Raw genomic sequence first — 24,513 nt, forward strand, 5'->3', positions numbered from 1 at the left:
ATCCATTTCGCTCATCCGGTAAAAAAGGGAGACACATGGCTTGAGGGGGAAGCACATATAAGTTAAATATGTTGGGGGGGGGGGGGGGTTGCCTCCAAAGTAAAATTTCTATAATTACACTATTTTTTACTTGAACAATTATAGACAACTTTGAAAACAGTTCACACGTGTTTTAGTGCTTTAGTAAGTGACATCATGAGTCTATATGGTTAGCATGATGCTGGCTCAAAACAGCTGAGGATGCTTTTTTTTTTTCAAAATGGTGGGCTTGGGATAATGTGTGCCCTAAAGTATGATTATTTACTCTATATTACTTCATTGTATTTTATTGTTGTTGTAAACTGTATTCTTACATTTGATCACTAAAAGTATGTGGCATTCTTAATTTTTGACCAAAATTAATCATACCACCAGATACAAGAGGAAGACAGAGAGGGTTTCAATTTACCTTGAGGAATTGGAAAGAGCAGTTAAAGAAGGGAAGACCATACTCCAGGTTGGAAAGGAGATGGCCATAAAAAAAACAGGGATAAGAAAAAAATACGCTCAGTTATCCTCCCGACCACTCACCAAGTGACAAATCTGGTTGTTATGCTCACTTGGGTTATGTGTCTTCGGAAGTTATTTTTCCCTTGCCAAAATCCACAGAAAGAAAGAACAGAATTGTTAAAAAAAAGAAAGTGAAAAAAAGAATTGTGACTGACACACCTGAGTAGATGGAGTTAGGGAAGGCTAACAAAAAGCGGAACAGGAAAAGAAAAATAATGAAAGAAAAGGCCTCTGAAACCTGCAAATCAAATTTTGTATTGAATTTGTCTTCCTGTTATATAGCATTATCGTTTTTTCGATTAAAAATGTGCTTTTTTTACTTCAGTTGTCAATGGCACAATTTACCCCACTAAATTCTGACTAATGGCACAAGCACTGGGGGCAAACAGTGCTACAAAACCACTTTTATTCTAAAGCTATATTTCTCAAACAGTTTATTGAAAATGCAAAGTGATTCCTCCCAGGGATGCGCAACATCCTTAACATATTTTAGTTGGAGAGTTTTCTGTAATCCCCTTGCGTAAAAGACACTTTAGGTAAAAGTTGTTACTACTTATCCCACTCTCCCCTATGTGGGGTACACAGAGAACAATAAAAATGTGCTTGGACGTATAACTATTATAATACATGATCAGAATCCATGTTTTTGATCCAGAAGTGTTTTGGATAATGGGAATCCCCATGGTCTTGAACTCGTTCCCGTGCTGCTTTCAGAGTCATCGGGAGGAATGCCGTGCTGAAAAGCAGCAGAGGAGCTAGTACACTCATGACGTGTTGACACAATGACGCAGTTGGCCGGATTTTTTAATCTGTCGAAACATTATTTTGCGCAAATGTTAACACTGACGCACCGTGAATTGACGTGTTGTGGCACGGGCTGTACTTACCGATTACTCCTGGCGTTGTATCATTACTGAACAACTCTTGAACGCAGCTCGCAGCTCTAGTTTTATTTTGGTGCTTTTTTTTTGTCCTGCGACGGCGAGGGAACCCCTTTACCATCTTTAAAAAACATCAACATCAACAAAACAAAAACAGAATATAGTCTTAATAGTCTCTGTTTTGTGGCATTGACGATGATTTTCATCTTGTTCAGCTGCTTAGTAACGTATGCAGGTAAGAGTTATTTCTCCCCCTTCCTGTGTATTTATTCACGTGTTAGCGTAGTTTAGCCGCTTCGTAAATGCTTGCTTGTTTTATGAAGTTTTTGTGAGCTGTGAGCACGGAATACCGGTGTAAGCATCCATACTATCTATGAAATACTTTGTGTGTGTTAAAACAGTAGTGGCACTCGTGGTCACCAACCGTGTGTGATTTAAAGTTTAAAGTACACGCCCACCTTAGGGTGTTTTCCAACCATTTATCCAGCCAAGGCATATGCAGTGTTTTTCATCAGAAACAAACAATGTCAAAAAAATAATATACACTGAAGTGATAATTGTCTTAACTTACTCTCATTTGCTCAAAAGCGTGTGAATGGCAACAGGTGGACACACAGGTTATGTATGTATGTACGTATGTAAACTATATTTTATGTTAAAACTAACGAAAACTAAAATTATAGTTTTTATATATAGTAATGATCAATTATCAAGTGGAAGAGTGAGGTTACAGGGAGAAGAGACCAAGAAGATGGAGGAGTTTAAGTATTTAGGGTCAACAGTCCAGAGCAATGGAGAGCAATGGAAAAGAAGTGAAGAAGCGTGTGCAGGCAGGCTGGAACGGGTGAAGAAAAGTGTCACGTGAGATAGAAGAGTTTCAGCTAAAATGAAAGGAAAAGTTTATAAAACTGTGGTGAGACTAGAACGAAGGAAAACTAACTACAGTAGATTTAAAAACAAAGCTCAAAACAAAATATAAACTAAAACCCTAAACTATTATAACCCTGTTGTGCACACCAGAAAGGGCTACACATTCGCAATGATTTTATCACCTACTGTACTTACTAAAGCACAGATACCTGAAAATTTTACTTATGTACACAGTAATAAAGATAGCTTTGTTATTTCCCACCACCACTGCTAAGATACGCAGAAGATGAGAGAAAAAGTGTAGTTCTTCATTTTTACAATGCATTGAACTATTACGTTTGATCACATTGTGCGTGTGTATTCTTCCAGCAAAGGCTGCGAACACCTCCTGTCCACTGGAAATGAGTCCTGCCCGTGTGGTGGTGCCTTTCGGCGGCCCCGTCTCGGCGGTATGCAAGTCGTTATCCGATCAAGCAAAGGGAATGGGCTGGGAGTCGCCATACGGAGGAACAGGACTGGTGAAGGGCGTGACCAACCTCACATTGCAAATAGATTCGTTGCAATATTGGCGTGTGCGTCCCATCTGCTTTGTCAATCTCAACGGTTCTCAGTGTACGAAGGTGTTACCCGTCACCGCCTACAGTAAGTTTTATGTGGACGTGATGATCCTTCACCAGCTCGACGTCAACGTCCCTGTGTGCCTCACTTTGTCACTTCTGCTTGCAGAAATGGCGGACAATGTGACCATATCGTTGGAAGATCATGTTGGCCCCTTCAAGGAGTGGGACATCTTTGTAATGCTGTGTGATGTCATTCAGGTTGCGCCAATACAAAATGTCTCTTTGGAATTGCTCTATCGCAATGAGCGCATGGACAAAGTGTGGTTCTACGATATTCCCATTGATGAGCCAGTTTCCAGATCGCTTCGCATCGCAATGTTAGCCAAGAGAGAGTATAACGGAGAGCATTTCCGCTGTGTGGCAAGGATGGACTTTGGTCCATTGGGGCCAAATCTTCCAGAGATATCGTCGGAGCCACTCGAGCTGATTGTGCATTGTAAGTCTACAAATAGTGAGGAAGGATAGTAACTAGAAAAGGAAAGGACAGGACAAGAGCAGTGTCCCATGCAGTGCTACGCCCCGTGAGAAGGGATGTGGCGAATAATGGACAGGATGAGAGCATTTAGGACAAGAGTAAATAGGACAGGACAGCAGGACAGGATTTGAGGGCTAGGCAGTCCTACACCCTGTGTAAAAAGGAGGCAGCAAGTAGCAAATAGGACAGAACAAGGCAAAGCTGGAGCATAGAATAAAAAAAGAAAAGAAGCAATTAGTACAAGACAGGAGCATATAGAACAGGACACAAGCATCTAAGATGTGGCAAGTAGCAAACAGGACAGGATTAGACAGGACGGAAGCACATCGGATGTGGAAAGTAGTAAATAGGACAGGGCAGAAGCACAAAGGACAAGAGCAAATGGGTCAGGACAGGAGCAGTCAGCCAGGCAGTGGTACGCCGTATGAGGAAGGGTTGCAACCGGTTGCAACGAGAACAGGACGAGACAGATGGGCGTAGTGTGCAGGATGCAGGAGCTAGCAAATAGGAATAGACAGGACAGGAGAAAATTGAATGGGTAAAGTAGCAAATAGGACAGTCACAGGACTTGAGCAAATTGTACAAGACGAGACAGTATTTTAGCAGTGAGCCAGGCAGTGCTATATACTGTAAGGAGAGGACAAGATAGGAGCTAATCAGGGCTAACGTGTGCTGAGAATGGATATCGTCTGGAACTGTAAATGTAATCTTGTATCAACAGACCCGCCGACCTTCATCCAACCAAAGGATGAGGCAGTGACACTTCCCGTTGGCAGCCGAATGAGTTTAAATTGCAGCGCCTCAGGGAACCCAGCGCCGGAATACAGCTGGAAGATTCCTTACACATCCCAAGTGCCAAATGGAACGCAAGCTATTTTCGACTCTTCTTTCAAGCATCCAGGCACTTATGAGTGCACCGCCGTTAATTCTGAGGGGACCGCCACCAAACGTTTCACAGTCACCCAAGCTGCAAGTAAGCTCTTCAGCATCTTCACTAGGGCCTGATCGAATTTTGTAATATTAGACTTTAATGCTTTTCATTAGGTATGGGCAAGAAGTGAAAAAGTTGCATGGCATTTGACATTGGCTCCTCCTTCTGTACACGCAATTGCAACTCTGTAAAAGGGGACATGTTTTTTTTTTACATGCAACGAGGCCTTTAGAAAGGTGTCTGCAGTCATCACTTCATGGCAAAAGAAATAATGGAGTAGAAGAAATGTGATTGAACGTCAAAGGACATCATGCAAAAATTATCTTTTGAAAAGTAAGCAAATGAAAAGCAAATAAAAAGTTTTTTGCGCGTAATTCATGTTATTGTTGTTGTAAGCAGTAGGGGTGGGAATCTTTTAATGTCTCCCGATTCGATTCGATTCAGATTTCTGGGTCTGTGATCCGATTCAGAAGCGATTTTCGATTAAGAATGATTAGATTGACAATGTTTTTTGCTTCAATCTATACATGTGCAAGGAATTGTAATGATCTACTCCAGTCTGACTTGCTAATGCTAATTAGCACGCTATTCGCGGCACATTTATAAAAGAACGGCTCCACTCCACAAAAAAACAACTTTTATTGTAATAACTTGATCATGACTTTTTCCTTCTACTCTAATGTGGCTACAACTTAACAGTGTGGAACCACACTGCTCCTTAGTGGCCAAATTGGGTACAACATGAACAGCGCTCCAAATAAAGGCACACACAAAGGCAAGACAGCATAACATAATTTAAATATAATCGATTTTGGGACATTTAAAATCGATTCTGAATCGTACTAAATGAGAATCGCGATTCTCATGAGAATAGATTTTTTTGGCACACCCCTAGTAAGCAGTAAGGGACAAAAACAGGCGATTCGGGCAATTGATCAGTTAACAACCCCCTGCCCCCGGAATCGGCATTTCATTCCATATCGGTCGGGCCCTAATATTCACCTTCCAGTCTGGCTCAATGTTGTGTAACTTTCACCTGGTTATTGCTGTTTTCCTCCCTCATCAGGTAGTCGCTCCGGGACCACTGCTGGGATTGCAATTGCTGTGTTTTTTATCATCATGCTCGTTGTGGCATGCGGGGTGTGTCTCAGACAGAAAATTTATGGGACCACACCGTCGCAGAGTGAGAATTCTTGACCAGACAATAACAAAAACTCCCGTCTCCCGCAGGGACTCGAACAACCTTGACGGCAGTTCTCGGAGTGTTTGTGGCCCTGGCAGTCGTGCTCGGCATTCTGGGGCTTTTTTTTGTCACTCCCCAAGGGACATTTTCTTGCAACAAGGGCAGCTATCTTCCTGGACGCACTACGTCAGGTCCTGTATGAGCCTTGTTTGACCCCCCCCCCCCCCCATACATTTCTCCAACTACAATTTCACAATGAAAGTGTGTCTCTGCATGCGCTGTTGTTTCACCACTTGCTTGACTGAGTTGTGTAGGTACCGAATGTGTCTGTACTTAGATACAAATGCCTATTTTTAGCTAATTTGCATAAGAGTAGTAAACCGGCTGCTAAGAGAGCAAGTCAAGTCCATTGTTTGCTACTTAACAACGATTTATGGATTCCAAATTGCACGTCCACATTTTAAGGTGCAGCTGTACACAGTATAGCTGCTGGTTTTGCAGTATGTGCGCCGTAATTGTTTGTATTTTGCGTGGTGTATTTTCTATTTGTGTTTGCTCCTTTTATATGCCTGTGAAGCTATTTTAATCACTGGATGATTTGCATAAGTTCTCGTCCCCTTCTGTGAAATAGTATTTATTTATGCACTGCAAGCCAGTGACGTGCGGTGAGGATCAGGACTTGTGAGGCACTGACTCCTCTGGAGTCGGATATAAAAATATGAAGCCAAATGCTTCGATCAATTTCACACTCTTCAAAAATGTGATAGCATGCAAGAAAAACAAAATAAAATATGTATGTTCTGATCTCACTTTTTTTTTTTTATTAAAAAGCATTTGGTCTTTTTCCTTTATATTTAATGTGCCATGAAAGCCCAAATTACAAAATGTCTGGTATCATAACTGTATGTCTGATGTTTCTAACGAACCGATCCGTGAACATCAATATGCGCGGTTCATTTGTGATGGGTTTAAACACTTACTGTATTTGGGCGACATAAAGGCAAACAAGCAATGTGTCTTGTGTGAGAGCTCCCTCAAATTACAAAACACTCAGAATATTTCATACTCTGTCCCCTTTATTATGTCACTTACAGTAAAAATATCATTTTTATCAATCCCTGCAATACTTAAAAAATGGCATATGCTATATATAGTATTGCTCTAAATGTCATTGTCTTCAAAAGTTGAGTAGTTTTTGCTTTTTATTTTAGTTTTTTTTTACCGTACTTTTTTTTTACACAATAGCTTCACTTTATTTTAAAGTAATGATGTTAATGTTAAATATTACTCAGATCAGATTATTTAACTCTGCAGTACCCAAAAAGTCCACTAGGTTACAGTAGTGCACTGAATGCTTCCTGTTTGCCTCTGTCTCTATTGCGTGGTGTCTTAAAAGGGTGAGTAGTTTTACCTTATTTGAGTTTTATCATTCAGTGAATATATATTTATATATATTGCACGTGTGTGACAGCTAATAATGTTAAATGTTATTGTGTCCGTCCGTCCGTCCGTCTTCTTCCGCTTATCCGGGGTCGGGTCGCGGGGGCAGCAGCTTTAGCAGGGAAGCCCAGACTTCCCTCTCCCCAGCCACTTCAGCCAGCTCATCCGACGGGACCCCAAGGCGTTCCCAGGACAGCCGAGAGACATAGTCTCTCCGGCGTGTCCTGGGTCGTCCCCGGGGCCTCCTGCCGGTAGGACATGCCCGGAACACTGGAGGCGTCCAGGAGGCATCCGAACCAGATGCCCAAGCCACCTCAACTGGTTCCTCTCAACGTGGAGGAGCAGCGACTCGACGCTGAGTCCATCTCGGATGACCGAGCTTCTCACCCTATCTCTAAGGGAGAGCCCGGCTACCCTGCGGAGGAAACTCATTTCGGCCGCTTGTATCCGGGATCTTGTTCTTTCGGTAACGACCCACAGCTCGTGACCATAGGTGAGGGAAGGAACGTAGATCGACCGGTAAATCGAGAGCTTTGCCTTTCGGCTCAGCTCCTTCTTCACCACAACGGACCGATACAGCGTCCGCATCACTACAGACGCTGCACCGATCCGCCTGTCGATCTCCCGCTCTAACCTACCCTCACTCGTGAACAAGACCCCAAGATACTTGAACTCCTCCACTTGGGGCAGGACCTCCTCCCCAACCCGGAGAGGGCACTCCACCCTTTTCCGACTGAGGACCATGGTCTCGGATTTGGAGGTGCTGATCCTCATCCTAACCGCTTCACACTCGGCTGCGAACCGCTCCAGTGAGAGCTGGAGGTCACGGCTTGAAGAAGTCAACAGCACCACATCATCTGCAAAAAGCAGAGATGCAATGCTGAGGCCACCAAACCGGACCCCCTCAACGCCTCGGCTACGCCTAGAAATTCTGTCCATAAAAGTTATGAACAGAATCGGTGACAAAGGGCAACCTTGGCGGAGTCCAACCCTCACAGGAAACAAATTCGACTTACTGCCGGCAATGTGGACCAGACTCTGACATCGGTCGTACAGGGACCGAATAGCCCGTATCAGGGGGCTCGGTAACCCATACTCCCGAAGCACCCCCCACAGAACTCCCCGAGGGACACGGTCAAACGCCTTCTCCAAGTCCACAAAGCACATGTGGACTGGTTGGGCGAATTCCCACGCACCCTCGAGGACCCTGCTGAGGGTGTAGAGCTGGTCCACTGTTCCACGGCCGGGACGAAAACCACACTGCTCCTCCTGGATCCGAGATTCGACCTCCCGACGGACCCCCCTCTCCAGCACCCCTGAATAGACCTTACCTGGGAGGCTGAGGAGTGTGATCCCTCTAAAGTTGGAACACACCCTCCGGTCCCCCTTCTTAAAAAGGGGAACCACCACCCCGATCTGCCAATCCAGAGGCACCGTCCCCGATGTCCACGCGATCCTGCAGAGATGTGTCAACCACGACAGCCCCACAACATCCAGAGCCTTTAGGAACTCCGGGTGGATCTCATCCACCCCCGAGGCCCTGCCACCGAGAAGCTTTCCAACCACCTCGGCGACTTCGACCCCAGAGATAGGGGAGCCCACCTCAGAGTCCCCAGACCCTGCTTCCTCAAAGGAAGGCGTGTTGGTGGAATTGAGGAGGTCTTCGAAGTACTCTCCCCACCGGCTCACGACGTCCCGAGTCGAGGTCAACAGCACCCCGTCTCCACTATACACAGTGTTAACGGTGCACTGCTTTCCTCTCCTGAGACGCCGGATGGTGGACCAGAATTTCCTCGAAGCCGTCCGGAAGTCATTTTCCATGGCCTCACCGAACTCCTCCCATGTCCGAGTTTTTGCCTCAGCGACCGCCAAAGCCGCATTCCGCTTGGCCAGCCGGTACCCGTCAGCAGCCTCCGGAGTCCCACAGGCCAAAAAGGCCCGATAGGACTCCTTCTTCAGCTTGACAGCATCCCTTGCCGCTGGTGTCCACCAGCGGGTTCGAGGATTGCCGCCACGACAGGCACCAACCACCTTACGGCCACAGCTCCGATCGGCCGCCTCAACAATTGAAGCGCGGAACATGGTCCACTCGGACTAAATGTCCCCCGCCTCCCAATGGAGAAGCTCTGCCGGAGATGGGCGTTGAAACTCTTTCTGACAGGGGGTTCTGCCAGACGTTCCCAGCAGACCCTCACAGTACGTTTGGGCCTGCCTGGTCGGACCGGCATCTTACCCCGCCATCGGAGCCAACACACCACCAGGTGGTGATCAGTTGACAGCTCCGCCCCTCTCTTAACCCGAGTGTCCAACACATACGGCCGCAAGTCCGATGACACGACTACAAAGTCGATCATCGAACTACGGCCTAGGGTGTCCTGGTGCCAGGTGCACATATGGACACTCTTGTGCTTGAACATGGTGTTCGTTATGGACAGTCCGTGGCGAGCACAGAAGTCCAATAACAAAACACCACTCGGGTTTCGATTGGGGGGGGGCATTCCTCCCAATCACGCCCCTCCAGGTCTCACTGTCATTACCCACGTGAGCGTTGAAGTCCCCCAGTAGAACGAGGGAGTCCCCAGGGGGTGCGCTCTCCAGCACACCCTCCAAGGACTCCAGAAAGGGTGGGTACTCTGAGCTGCTGTTCGGTGCATAAGCACAAACAACAGTCATGACCCGTCCCCCCACCCGAAGGCAGAGGGAGGCTACCCTCTCATTCACCGGGGTAAACCCCAACGTACAGGCGGCTAGTTTGGGGGCAATGAGTATGCCCACACCTGCTCTGTGCCTCTCACCGTGGGCAACTCCAGAGTGGAAGAGGGTCCAGCCCCTCTCGAGAGGATTGGTACCAGAACCCAAGCCGTGTGTGGAGGTGAGTCCGACTATATCTAGTCGGAACTTCTCAGCCTCGCACACCAGCTCGAGCTCCTTCCCTGTCAGAGAGGTGACATTCCATGTCCCCAGAGCTAGCTTCAGTAGCCAGGGGTCAGACTGCCAAGGCCCCCGCCTTTGGCTGCCACCCAACTCACTGCGCACCCGACCCCTTTGGCCCTTTCCACCGGTGGTGAGCCCATGGGAAGGGGGACCCACGTTGCCTTTTCGGGCTGTGCCCGGCCGGTCCCCATGGGTATAGGCCCGGCCACCAGACGCTCACCTTCGAGCCCCACTCCAGGCCTAGCTCCAGAGGGGGGCCCCGGTGACCCGCGTCCGGGCAAGGGAAACGAAGATCCAAGGTTTGTGTTCATCATTGGGGTCGTTCAAGCCATGCTTTGTCTGGTCCCTCACCTAGGACCTGTTTGCCTTGGGTGGCCCTACCAGGGGCATGAAGCCCCGGACAACATAGCTCCCAGGCTCATTGGGACACACAAACCCCTCCACCACGATAAGGTGATGACTCACGGAGGGGGTTATTGTGTGTGTGGAATATAAGCTAAGTAGCAAAATCTTAGCCTGGCAATTTTGTGCTTCACTCGAGGCAGTGCTCCACAATATCGGTCTGGGACTGCTCCGCGTTGATTTGCTCGGGAAAGGCGAGGCATGCCGTACAACACTTTGAGCTGATTGGACGAAGCAGAATCGTGTGTACTACATAACTTAGGTTTTGACCAATCATGGCAAAGGATGAAAATGTCGTCACCGACATGCGACTGTTGTGACTAGCTGATATCATGGCGTTGAGTTTATGTTGTTGGTTTTGCAATGTTGATATGCGGATACAAGAGACTAATTCAACGAGAACAGAATTAATTGCAGCATCCACACATTTGTCCACCGGTGTCGCCATGTTTGGTTTGTTTCTTCCCACGGCTTCGGCGCTTCTTGTTTTCGTCACAGCTGCATATCCCGCCCCCATATACAATGTCGCTCTGTGATTGGTCCCAACCACAAGTGGTTCGTATTGGTGGAAATCTCTGGGGCAGCCCTTTTGATACTTTCTGTTGACTGAGAATAACATCACAGTTGCTCAGGGCTCAGGAAACAACCAATCACAGTCACGGCTCCCCCTGTTTGTTTGTTTTAAGCTTAGCCGTGTTTAGTCGTTACCTGAGCCCTGGGCAACTGTGATATCATTTTCAGTCGACAGCAAGTGGCAAAATGGCCGTCCCATGCGATGGATAAAAGCGGTGGATCTTGCTGCTTAATTCATATTCCATACATGCAACATTGTTCAGAATACTCTGTTTAGAGTAGTGTGGGGGCACATACAACATATTATTGTAAAGAACATCTTTGGGTAGACTTCCCCTTTAAGTAGAATACAGATTTGACTTGCTAGTTTTTAACTGTTTCCGTGCCAGACTATACTTTGCTTCTTCGGCCCCCTCTTGGCCCGCTGCTGTTCTCATTCACCCACACATTGTGAGGCTGCCATACTAATGAAGTGAATGTAAAGTCTGCTCATTTGCCTCGTTCTTTACATTCCGCTCCCGTCCACAACAGCCTGGCGAGGTTTATCCTGCTCATTTAAAATGGAGAAAATTGGTTTGGAGTTGCAAGCGTGGTCACGGGACAAATCAAACGTGTATCTCAAGGTACCACTGTATAAAACCAGTCTTTATTAGATTATTCAAAACATTTCAAATTGGCCCTTGAATGCTTCAATTTTTTTTTTGTATGTGGCCCTCACAGAAGAAAAAGTTTGTCGGGTAGTACACTACTTAAAAAAATCTGTTTTGTTTTGTTTTTAATATAACTGTACTGTATGCTTCCTTTGTTTTCATTGTTTCCATTTTACATAAATGAACTGATACCAACCTCATTTCATTGCATTTTTTTCTTGTTGGGTTGTGTTTTGCAGCTGCGCACAGTGTAAATACACCACAGAGCATCCAATGGCGCTGCAGTCATGCAGCATTCTGATCACAGTGTGAGCCTGGGAAACAACAGCAACACTCCCGCCGGCTGGGCTGAGCTGGCAGGCCATGAACGCACATATAAGTGAAAATAATCATATTCAATTCAAGATTTGACTGCCTAGCATTTTGTAACTACATTAACTTCATGTCTAAAATTTGACAAGGCAGTGGGGATCTCCTTGCACCTGTCAAATCACCATTTTTCTCTTCTCTACCCCCGCTACACACACACACACACACACACGCACACACACACACTGAAGTCGGCTGGGATGAAGGGGGCCCTTGTGTCCAACAAGCATTGTTCCCTGCAGAGTTTGCCAAGCTTGTGTAACTTGGGTTTTTTCTTATCCAGGGCTCCTTCGCCATCAAGTGAACATGGCCAATGTGGCGCCTCTGCAGTGGATTGTGGCACTGTGCATGTTTTGCTCAGGTAGGATGCTGTTTTATCCTTTTATACAGCTTCGGGGTTTAGTGGCACGGTAGTCGATAATGATTGTTGATGTCAACTGATGTATTACGTAAGGTTATGTGCATTCTTCATCTGCATCTTTGCAGCCTTAAATAAGTCATTGAGGTGATTACTCTTCATTTTGCAGCATAAATTGTCTACACAAAATCCCCCTATAGCTTAATGTGTTTTTTTGGGGGCATGTTGTGAAATTCCTCTGGAGCTTGTGCACTCGTGTTTTTTTACCCTATTGGCACATTTTGCTGTAACTCGTGACCCCTTTAAATCACTCAATGTAGAAACAGCACTCTCAAGTGGTGTATTTGTTAGAAACAGCTCCAAACAGTGGTACCTTGACTTACAAGTGGCCGATCTTACAAGTTTTTAAAGCTGCAAGTGCAAACAGCAAAACACTTTAAAAAAACATAAAACAAAAATGAATACACTCTTAAGGAGCATTGAGGGGAGATAAAAAAAAAAGCCACACACTGATGCACTTTCAGCCATTTATTGAACATAACAAATAGTAAAACAAACCAACACAAAACGAAAACACTTGCAAGGAGAATGGATCAGATCTTCTGATGTCACTCACTAGGCCCCGTCCTTTTTAAAAGCACATACACATAAACAGGCTCCTGTGTGTGTTACTTTTGGCTTAGCTACATTTCACAACAATCTATTTTTATTGTGCTTTTATATCTATATTTTACAAGAGCGATATTTTTTTATTCAAAACACGTAACAAAAAGGTCACAATCCCCCTGAGCTATTTGGATTTGAGTTGACTTCTTTTTGTATCAGTTTCAGGTGACGGCTGCTCCCTCATCCTCAAGCCCGCCAGGGTGGTGGTAGGTTTCGGGGAGCCGGTGTCGGTGATTTGCGAGGCCACCCGGCCGGTGCGCGTGCTGGGCTGGGAGTCGGCCATCAGCGCCGCGCACACGCAGCAGGGTCCGAGCGTCCAATGGAAGGTGGACAGCCTCATCGACTGGATCGAGGAGCCCATCTGCTACGGGGTGTTCTTCACCACGCCGCGCCAGTGCGAGGAGAAGCTCAACCTCGTCCTCTTCAGTGAGATCAACACTTGATATCATATAGATCAGCTTTTACTTACTTTTTAAATATTATTTTTTTTGTTTGCAATTGATTATTTATGTTCATGTTATAAATTTGTTTTTTCTTATTTATTTTTGTTTTTTTACGATTTTGTTTTGGTCCTATACTGTATTTGTTTTTGAAAATTTATTTTTAGATCATTTCATTTCTTGTTTAACCAATTCATTTTCCTTCTTCCTTTCTTTTAAATGATTTTAAGAATTTACACTTTTTTTGTTTTATTATTATGCCTATTTATTTTGTTTTTGTCTCACCGTATTTTTTGTTACAATTTAATTGTTTAATATTTGTAATGATTTCATATTTTTTGTCTTTCTGTATTTGTTTTTACAATTTGTTTATTTTTTCTTATTATTCTAATGTATTATTGTAAATATAGAGTAATTTAGTATATTTTTAATTTGTTTAAGTTCTGTTTGATTTTTGTGGTGTTTTATTTTATTCATATTATGTTACAATTTATTTGTTCAAAAGTTTTCTTATTTTTACCATGTGTTTTAATTTTTTTGTTTTTCAAGTAAGTTTTTACAATATTTTTTTTTATTAAAATCTGTATAATTCATTTTCTATAGATTTTTTAAATTGTTTAATTCTGTTTTCATCTTGTTTTACAATGGGTTATTTTTTCATTTTTTGTAATTGTTTTATTTTGTCATATTCTCATCATTTGCTTTTACTTTTTCCCTTGGTTTATTAGCTTTCAGTTTAATGTACAGAATATATTTTAGTATTTATTGTCATATGTATTTGTATTAAATGTATTGTGGTTATTGTTTATTTGTTTTTAACTTACAAATTTGTAGTTAAGCATTTTTTAAATTTGTGGGGTTTTTTCTCTCACAGAAAGCCCAGACAGCGTCACTATCACAGTGGCTAATCATACCGGACCAATGGTGGCAGGAAAGGAGTACCAGCTGCTGTGTGAAGTCCAAAACGTCGCTCCCGTTCAGTACCTCAACTTAAAGTGGTACAGGGGGCACAGCGAGGTGTACAACCGCTCCTTTACTGACCTGACTTCTCCCTCGCCGGTGCAAGTCTCCTCCATCCTCGTCATCACGCCCTCCGAGGCCGACAACGGTGCTCTGTACAGCTGCGTGGCCGAGCTGGAACTCGGACCGGAGGGACCGCAACCGCTCCCAACTGTTACCTCTGAGTCGCTGAGAGCATCTGTGTACTGTGAGTTGAAATCCTCTAAAATAGCAGTGGGGGGTACTTCTGGCCTAGCATCTAATTCTCATCAGTATTACGCCCCCCCTGTTAAAAAGTGTTTTAATAACATATCAGTGACAGGCTTACGTCAAAATAACCCAAAGATAAACTATTTTCACACAATCTGTACGCCCTATTTCTTGCTTTGATGAAATTAGTCTCTTTTAAGGGGGCGGTTCTGTGTCCAGCAATTGAACCAGCCAGCCCTCATCTTGCCTCATAAATTGCTGTGCCGATTCGTGTTACCAGCACTAACTAACAGTATCACACTCTTAGCTAAGGCCAATCTGTGAACCGCAAAAAAAACCATCATTGCAGCTCTGCTTACCCTCATGGGCCATGTGAGGGTTTCTACATGATAGTGTCACTGCATGTTGTGTTTCAGACATTGTCGTCCAGGAAACGGGAACTAGCTGTTGCTTAAAATTAATGTTGATCTTCACCCAGCCGGGCTAGTCATGGGTGAAGAAACTCAGGAGATGGTTATCGTGTAAAATGAGTGCAGATTTATTTATTCATTTTAAATTCCCTTTGTTATGTTTTGTTTTTAATTGTACGGTGTGTTCATAATTAATGTTTTGACTTGTTTGTATTTGATTAATTTAGCATTTCTCTGTTTTTACAATTCATTATTACTATATTGTATTTTGTATTTTTTATTTTATTTAAATCACTACTAGATGTTTTCAAAGCAGATTTCCCTATATTTCCAGTCATTTTAAAGCATTTTGGCTAATCTGTCAAGACCCAAAGCAAAGTATGTTCTATGACAATAACACAGAACCTACCAAAAGAAAAAATATTTCAGCCCAAAAAATAATAATTACTAGCCTTTTCTGTTCTTCAGTAATCAGTAGTAGAGCATGGGTTGGTTTTACCAAAAACATTGGTTTCTGATATAAAAAAAAAAGGGGGGGGCAGGCTTTTTGTGAAAAGTAACATGTCAAACAGAAGAGTAAATTTAATACTTCTAGTTGACAAACATAAATATCCATGGCCGTAATTTAGTTAAAGTGCAGAACAGATCCCTCATGGACACATTTTCAGAAATAGGCAGATAGCTAAACATTCACTTGGAAGTTTTTTTTTGTTTTAATTTAACATTCATTCAATTTTCCATAATATGGCCTCCTCTCAAACATTTGATGCATATTATTCCCCCCCATTGTAGTTCCTCCGACGTTCCAAAGTGCCGAGGCAGAAAGCGTGGAGGTGCCAGAAGGTGGTGATACAACATTAAACTGCACCGCTGCAGGGAACCCGGCACCTGTCTACAGTTGGCAACCTGAGCTGGAGCAAAAAAAGGAGAACGACCAAGAAGCCGTGCTTACCTCCTCCTCGCTGCTGCCCGGAACCTACACCTGCACCGCCTCCAATGCGCTAGGGAAAAAGAGCAAGCAGTTCACTGTCAAAGCCAAGAGCAAAGGTAGACAGAAGGTGTGAACCAACCACCAGACATTTTTAGAACGCATTCAGTATTTATGCTAAATTTGTCCTGAATATTTTTAATATAGATAGATGTGTAGTGCAGTACAGTTAGCATATTTCATCAAATAGTTGCTGATGTCCTTAGCCATGATATGTTCCATTACCACAACAGTCTGCACAGTTGCATCTATAAATCTGAAATTCAACATGTGGATTTATCCATCCATCCATTTTCTAAAAAAGTGCTAAATTTTTACCTTCAATAGTCAAATGGCTTGTCACTGGGGCAGTCCACCGATTGGCACAAATTAGGATCCTTACAATTTGTACAATTTCTGGAAAATAAAAAAATATTGTCATTGTAATCATTTAGAATGAATAAACAAATGTGTCAGTCTTTGGAGAAAACACATTTTATTTAAAAATAAAATAGAAGCAAAGATTATATGCTTTCTTTGCAGAATTTTACAACCATTCACTGTACAGTATGTATAATATAATACATAAATTGGTTGAATGTCATGTAAATAAATTAAGTTCAATAAAACAGTAAAACGAAAAGTGTTATGACGATGTCTCTCGAATAACTTGCTACACTGCCATACCATCAATAGTCAACCGATGTCGCTGTGACACTTCTAAGAAACTCCATTGGCTCGCTGTGCGTCACGTGATCAAAACATTACAGGCGAATGCGGAAGACGTTTCCTCTCAGCAATGCCAGCAAAAGACCCTTGCAAAAAGCACGCTTGTGCCATCCAGGCATGTTTACAAGGTATATCGCGATCGAAATGCGTCTTTATAAACGACATGTTTCCAAACGACGTGTGCACAATGCTAACTTGGTTCCATTCGGGCAGCTAACAAGTATGTGGAGAGCTTGTGCACGGATGTGATCGAGGACATGCGGCGATGCTGCCGGATACATGGCGCAAACTCCCTCTGCTGCTCTGGTTTTAAAGACCCCGAACACACGGAGAGGAAACCCAGCACGTAGCCTCCACCTTGATGTCTTGTTTATGTGGACCAACGGCTGGAAGCATGATTGGTTGGATTATGGTTTATTCAATAAAATATTAATATATTAGATAATCGTTTACAATGTGATTTATTCATATTATGAGATTAATCGATTACATGTTATACAGACTAGACGTGATCTTCCTTTTTAAGGGGAGGAGCAACCCAACTCGTCTCGCGACGTCAGACGCACAACGTATAACAGAACCAAAGGGCAGCCATGAGATGAATTATTACATTGCGATAATTTACCATCTTAGCTTGTTTATGTTTTATGCTATTAAGAAAACACTGAATTGCTGTATTGTAAAATACAAATCTCGGCGGGGGTTTCATGAAAGGGAGGAGCTAAACACGTAAGGGCGCCATGATGTGACGTAAAGACGTACGACGTACACGGGAAATGAACAGCAGTACTTTCTAGAAATTCTAGGCAGGCTAACGTTAGCTTTTTCTTAGTATTTTAAATTGTCTATTTAGTTGAGGCAAAAACGACGGCTCTTTGCAATCCAACGTGCTTCAGAGTTTAGCATCTTCCTCGATTTATGCTTATCAGTTCAACTTAGATTCGTCAGACCTTCGCTGTTTCAACGGGAACCCACTAGCCCTTCAAAGCTAACGCTACCTGCTTTGACATTCTTCAAACATGTCCGGAATAGACTACAGCGTGTGGGACCACATTGAGGTGTCGGACGACGAAGATGACACCCACCCAAACATCGACACACCGAGTCTCTTCAGGTGGAGACACCAGGTACAAATTGATGCCAGGATACGACAGTGAAGGAATAATAGTAATAGATCAGTAGTTAGGCTTTTAGTGAGGTCGCGAGGATTTTTGCAATCCATGAAGTGCTACTTGATGAGAATTAATTCAGCACACAAGAGTATAATCGCTATAATGTGAACAGACAAAGATCAGTCTTGTTTGACTCTGCCAGAGATGTATATCACTATGCAGTATTAGACATCTTAAAATTACTAGATGGGGCCATGGTATGGCACTCTCATATCAGTAAATGCAGCAAAAACACATGACAAAATTCAGATTTGATACCATTATTTATTTTATTTATTTATTTATTTATATGTGGATGGGTTTTTCTATTAGCATTTCATTTGACACAAAATATGTTGATACAAACTACATGCACAAGGTAATCTCGTCTTTATTTCACTGGCCACTGTCATTAAAAATGTTGTTTTTGTTCTTGTCTAATTCAAGGTGTTTTCTCATTATGCTGCTACTTATGCCTCAGATTTACAATGTCACTAACAAGTAGTAAATCCAGCCTGAAGCCAACAGTGAACGTGTCATTTCCAGGCCCGTGTGGAGCGAATGGACGAATTCCAGCAAAAAACAAAAGACCTAAACAAGGGACTCACGGAGTGCCGCCGCAAGATATCAGAAGCACAAAAGAAAATCCAGGAGCTGAGCCTGTCGACAACGGACGAAAGCAAGCCTGACCTGAGCAAAGCGCAGGTGGAGGAGAAGAAACTGAAGAAGGAGCAGCGCGACTGGGAGAGGAAGCTTGAAGATCACTCCCGGGAAGAGAAGAAGATGCCATGGAACGTGGACACGCTCAGCAAAGAAGGCTTCAGCAAGGTGGGGCAACCCTTGGCCAATACATGTACTGCAGTGGTTCTCAAACCTTTTACATTAAGGGCCACGTCAAAAAAATGCTTTGTTGTCCACTACAAAGACCAACGAAGCAGAGGTTTTATTCTTAAAATTTGTATTTATTAATAATGTAAACCACTGTAACATTCATTCAACAGTCATTGATATAACTATACATAGCATACAAGGCACGTTTGATTTTTCAGCTGCATGTTCTACCCCTCCGGCCGGCTCAGTGTCACCGACAGAATTTTGAAGCAATATTTATTTAAAGTAAAATGCATATGAAGTATCAAACATTTTATCCTTTAATAAATGTGAATTTAATCCAAATGGATTATCTTTGATATTATACTCTGGCCTGACAATTCACTAATGACACGTTTATTTTATTCGTGAACATGTTAAAATAAGTCATTTAGCTGCTGCTGCTGCACGTTTCTTCATTTGTGGTTAATATGAGTGATTGACTTTGGGGGCAAAAAAAGCTGGAAATTGTTACATTTTCTTTCACAGAAGCTCGTTGACCAACTAAATAGTCCCTTTATATAAATAAAGATGTCTTGACTTGTTAGATAGTGAAGTAAAAATCACACATAGGTATCTTGGTTTTTATCATTTGGATCTCATCAAAAGGTTAGATTAGATTCATTGGTTCCCGTAGGGAAATTAATCTTCGCTGACTGTTTACAGAGGGGACATTATTGCACCTTAGACAAAAAAAAAAAAAAACAGTTGACAACAATAAACCACATAAGACAAAGATGAAGCAATATCAGACTGGCAGGCTAGCTGTTCAGGGCTGCAAGAACAGCAAAGATCAGGCTTTTCCCAAGGCGAGCCCTCCTTAATTTAATTGTATTACCCACCCTTACTAATTGCATTCTGTTAAGGAAGTTGTGGATGAGGTGGCTCAGATGGTATTGAAGTGACGTTGTTTCTCCATCAGTAGGTGTTTCTGTAGCGTGTTGAGGCCGGAACTGTAGCCCAAAAGAGGATCCTGGCAAAGTTACCCTGGGAGTCCAAGTGATTAGTGAGGGTTATTGTGCAGGGATTATGGTGGCGGTTTTCCATGGCATGGGTATAATGGCAGTCCGGTAAGACTGGCAGAAGAGGGAATGAAATATTGGAGAGAGCTCCGTAGCATAAGTCTTAAGCACAACAACAACAAAACAATTGAAGTGTCGTCGTTGAACTTTTAATTTAAGTTAGTTCTCACAAAAAGCGACATTTATGTTTATGAGTGACAGTCATTTTGTGGCGAATATCTCAAAGTTAAAATACTTTTGAACCCGGGAAATGGTGATAAAATAGGCTGTAATTACATTCAACCATCTTTTTTCTATTGTGCTTGTTCTCATTACGGTCACCTATCCCAGCTGACTTTTGTCATCAAATGCTAGGCACATATAGACAAACAATTGTTCACATTTACAGCTGTGGACAATTATGCGTCCTCAATTAAATGTTGATTGTTTTACTTAAAATCTATTGTAGTGGTGTATGAAGGCAAAATCACCAAAACTCTGGTCGTTGGCCAACTTGTGGCCAGCTCTACTAAAAAAAATAAAATAAAATAAAAAATCGCCCATTTTGATTAAAATTAGTATTATTAATAAAGCACTTTTTGGCGATGTAATACAAAATTACATCTCTGTGTACTGTGCCTGTAAGAGTGCTTGAATTAGACCTCATCTGTGCTTCTTCAAATAACGCAATAGTGTGATGCATCTTTTCACTGGAAATTTTTACCAGTGGCTGATCAAGTTCTCAAAACCAAACGTTTGTGGTTTCCTGAAATATTTCTGGGTCTGTTTTTGCAGAGTGTTGTCAACCTCAAACCCGAAGTGGTAGAAGAGTCTGAAGAGGACAAAGAGAAGAAGCACAAGACCTTTGTGGAGCAACATGAGAAGCAAATCAAACACTTTGGTGAGGATTGGCGTCGGCCTCGCCGCTGGTCGCGTACTTCCCGCTGAGAGGTGTGCTAAATCCTCCCGCCGTGTTGTCTTCCCCCTCAGGCATGCTACGGCGCTGGGATGACAGCCAGAAGTACTTGTCTGACAACCCTCATCTGGTGTGCGAGGAGACGGCCAACTATCTGGTCATTATGTGCATTGACCTTGAAGTGGAGGAGGTAATACGCTCTCGTTTTTTTAAACTCGGCTATATTTATATGTTATGGATGGATGGTTGGCGATATATGCCTGGAAATGTTTGCACATCAAAGGGAATGTTTAGCTTTCTAATAAGCATTATGATGTTAAGCAATCAGTCAATATAGCCCATACAGGTGGTGTATCAATTCATTTGTCGCTACTTTGCAGTAATGAGTTTAATTTAACAATTTTACAAGATGAAACGCCATTTTCTCCGCGTTATTTATTTACCATTTGCGCAGTGTCACAAGAGAGAATCCAGAAGACTGGAAACTTGTTAACTTCCAATAGAGCTGCTCCCGTTGGCTGACTTTTTTTTACAATAAATCAGGAAACTGCCAACTACAGCAGCAGGATAACTGTTATCAGAATTCCAATATCATAGATGTCTTCCACAATGGACAGGATAGATAGGCACACCATCTTCCATTAGTTCCAGGAATCCAAGGTGCATGTAGCCGCAATCGTCCCCTTGGGACAAACCGACTCCCGTCTACCAGCTCTTCTTTTTTTTGTCAATTATGTCGAGAGACCTGCTGTCCAAATCCAGGGTTAGATTTTTGGAAGAAATGGAGTAATAAATTAAGACACAACACGAGACAAAGGCAGCAGGGAGCATAAGGAGAAGGGAGAGGAGCACATTTTAACACTTTAAAAGGTCAATAATTTGTTAAAAATAATAACAATAATAGATAAATCCCATGCGTGTGGACTGACCAGTGCTATAGATTTGTGAAAAAATGAAAGTTACAAAATTGTAACTTTGGAGGTTTCAGCCCTACACCAGTGATACAACCACAAGCTTTGCCTTTGGGAAGTCAGCTTTGCTCAATGATGACAAACAATGCAAAATGGCTTTGATATGCTTCTTTACCATCTATTTGATTATTACTCTGTTTGCATAAAGTACAGTATTATAGAGTGCTGTTTTTCCTTTTTAAAAACATTTTTATTTTGCTAACTTGTATCCCACGCAGGGTTGGGAGGGTTACTTTTAAAATGTAATCCGTTACAGTTACAAGTTACCTGTTAAAAAATGTAGTTAGTAACGTCATCCAAGTACCATAATATCAAAGTAATGTAACTCGCTTACTTTTCGATTACTCCAATATTGAGTATGCGCATGAAGACAAAATAAAAATAAATATCACCACTATATATATTCTATACAATGTGCCCTTGCTATTTGCGGGTGATAGGGACCCGGGCAGCCTACAAATAACAAAACCCCTTAATTAATTAAAAAGCATGTAGGTTATTGATTGATTGATTGAATGCTATATGCTGTTTTCGAACAGAAAGCAACCACACCTCGCAGTTTGATGGATGGATGGATGGATGGATGGATAGATAGATAGATAGATAGATAGATAGATAGATAGATAGATTGATAGCAACGGTCCCACTTGGGCGGGCGTGCACGCGCTCTCTCGCTCTGTCTCTCTCTTACACTGTCTCTCTCGCTCGCCCTCTTTTGCACTCTCTCTCATCGTAGAAATTGTAATCCCTCTAAGTAATCCCCATTTTTAATAAATGTACCTGTAATCTGATTAAATGTTTTTTTCATGTAACTGTAACAGAATACAGTTACATAAAAATAAAAAAAAATAGTAATCTGATTACGTAACGGCGATACATGTATTCCGTTACTCCCCAAGCCTGATCCCAAGGCACCATTGTATGTGGAATCCATTTCCCCCAGTAAAATGTGTTGCCCCCTGAAAAGTTTGAGAAAATCAATCGCCCCTGGCACCTGTTTTACCAATCAATTGTAAATTCACTGGCAATGTCTATACTAGGACACATGGAAAAAGTCTCAAGGACCTATGCCCAAAATTGATAACAGAAAGTCGTCCATTTTAATTAGAATCATCCAATGTGAGCAAATTTAGGGTTTGCACTTTGGCAAAATCCGACAGGGGAACAAACCTCAATCTGAAACAGATATCCTAAACTGTTGTACCATGATAAATTGCAATACTTTTATTATGGCTACAGTATTTACCGACACACAAATGTCCTTTAAAGAACAACACATCTGTTTTGGCTCCTTTCAATAGAAACATGCATTGATGGAGCAAGTGGCTCATCAGACCATCGTCATGCAGTTTATTCTGGAGTTGGCAAAAAGCCTCAAGGTGGACCCCCGAGGATGCTTTCGTCAGTTTTTTGCCAAGATCAAGGTGGGCTGCTGTGCCTCAAGCTGCTACTGAAAATAATTTTTGGCCCTAAAAAAAAATTACAAATCTTTGGCACTCTGTTGTTCCACAGACATCAGATCAACAGTATCAGGACGCGTTCAACGACGAGCTGGAGTCTTTTAAGGGGCGCGTACGCGGCAGGGCCAAGATCCGCATCGAGAAAGCCATGAAGGAGTACGAGGAAGAAGAGCGACACAAGCGCTTAGGACCAGGGGGACTCGATCCTGTTGATGTGTACGAGAGTCTGCCACAGGTCAGTCCTTTAGCATTCTATGAAGGTCTGACTTTGAAATGCCTCACACTTATTTATTTCTTTACAACTGCAGGAGATGCAGAAATGCTTTGACGACAAGAATATCCAAATGTTACAAGATGTTATTAGCAAGATGGATCCAACGGTAAGCGACTTTTTGGTTGTACCTGATTGGACCAGGTGATGGTGCCTGAGCTGTCCACCCATGCTAGAAAGAAGGGACTCCTCATGCTGTATTTGTTTTGTATCCATTTTTTTGTGGGGGGGCTGGGATTCAGGAGGCCAAGGTGCACATGAAGCGCTGCATCGACTCCGGCCTTTGGGTACCCAACTCCAAGCCGGACGACGGGGACGAGAAAGAGGAAGACGTCACTTACGAGGATGTTAAAGAAGAGCCGGAAGAAGTCAAAAAGGACTGACCAACAGGGAGACCGTTGGCGAATGTACTTGTACTTGTACGTAACCTGCTACAAACTCACGGCAACCCAATTAGGTGTGCAACTAGCTTGCCTTGTGAGAAAATGAGCTAGACACACATATTGAGCTTATCTGCTGTCCTTTATTATTGATGAATTATGCTTGGGAAATAACCACAGCTTGTCTTTTGAGGTCTTTTTCTTTGACATAATACTTGGACACAAAATGTGTTCTGTACACTTGACTAATATTTTTTACTCTCACTTTCCCTTCAAACACATTGGTTTGTTTGACTTTAGATGTATAACTTCAGCAGTCACTCTAGTCTGGTTTTGTGTCCCACCAGTTTACCCAAATTCTTGAGACCAGTGTTTAGTTTTTTTATAAAGCATTTCCAAATCACAAACTAAATTTCCCATAGAAAATAATTGAACGTCAATGAATGAGTTTGTTTTATGACCTGCGCAGGTGATTTTTAAGTAACATTAACAAATGAAGCTGCTTGAAGATAGACATGAGCATCTCTAGAAACCGCTGGGCCAATGGCAAGCCTGGCTTCGATGACCGTGATGACCAGGGGCGGCACCTTGACAACTGCGACTTGTACTTGCGATAGCCAAGCCCGTAGCGGAATGGGAAAAAGAGAGCCCACACAAACAATAAAAGCATTTTCATTCATGGAGACAGCACTTCATTTACTACACTATGGGTATGTGGCACATCACCCAATATCCACCATCGCCGAGCAATAAAGCCTATGCTGCTTATCAGAAGCTCGTGTTGTACTGGTGTGGCTTTACCTTCACATCTATTTCATAAATTGGACTAAGCGGTTC

The 24,513-nt window shown here is 42.9% G+C and overlaps 3 protein-coding genes across 3 annotated transcripts; all 3 read left to right on the top strand.

Annotated features, from left to right (window-relative positions):
- The first annotated feature begins 1,285 nt into the window (after positions 1-1,285).
- On the top strand, positions 1,286-16,500 carry LOC144042727 (vascular cell adhesion protein 1-like). The gene is made up of 9 exons (XM_077555634.1): positions 1,286-1,665; positions 2,670-2,942; positions 3,027-3,356; positions 4,117-4,368; positions 5,557-5,710; positions 12,084-12,238; positions 13,061-13,327; positions 14,216-14,548; positions 15,753-16,500. Exons 1-9 carry the CDS (start codon positions 1,626-1,628, stop codon positions 16,022-16,024), a joined length of 2,076 nt encoding a protein of 691 aa, XP_077411760.1. The 5' UTR covers positions 1,286-1,625; the 3' UTR covers positions 16,025-16,500.
- Positions 16,501-16,634: 134 nt separating this feature from the next.
- On the top strand, positions 16,635-17,224 carry cmc4 (C-x(9)-C motif containing 4 homolog (S. cerevisiae)). The gene is made up of 2 exons (XM_077556999.1): positions 16,635-16,784; positions 16,870-17,224. Exons 1-2 carry the CDS (start codon positions 16,727-16,729, stop codon positions 17,004-17,006), a joined length of 195 nt encoding a protein of 64 aa, XP_077413125.1. The 5' UTR covers positions 16,635-16,726; the 3' UTR covers positions 17,007-17,224.
- A 195-nt stretch (positions 17,225-17,419) lies between these two features.
- LOC144043398 (hsp90 co-chaperone Cdc37-like) lies at positions 17,420-24,359 on the top strand. Its single transcript, XM_077556998.1, has 8 exons — positions 17,420-17,783; positions 18,354-18,635; positions 20,474-20,579; positions 20,669-20,784; positions 22,867-22,989; positions 23,078-23,260; positions 23,334-23,405; positions 23,539-24,359. Exons 1-8 carry the CDS (start codon positions 17,676-17,678, stop codon positions 23,677-23,679), a joined length of 1,131 nt encoding a protein of 376 aa, XP_077413124.1. The 5' UTR covers positions 17,420-17,675; the 3' UTR covers positions 23,680-24,359.
- Positions 24,360-24,513: the final 154 nt, after the last annotated feature.

Source organism: Vanacampus margaritifer, chromosome 2 (genome assembly GCF_051991255.1).
Source record: "Vanacampus margaritifer isolate UIUO_Vmar chromosome 2, RoL_Vmar_1.0, whole genome shotgun sequence".
NCBI lineage: Eukaryota > Metazoa > Chordata > Actinopteri > Syngnathiformes > Syngnathidae > Vanacampus > Vanacampus margaritifer.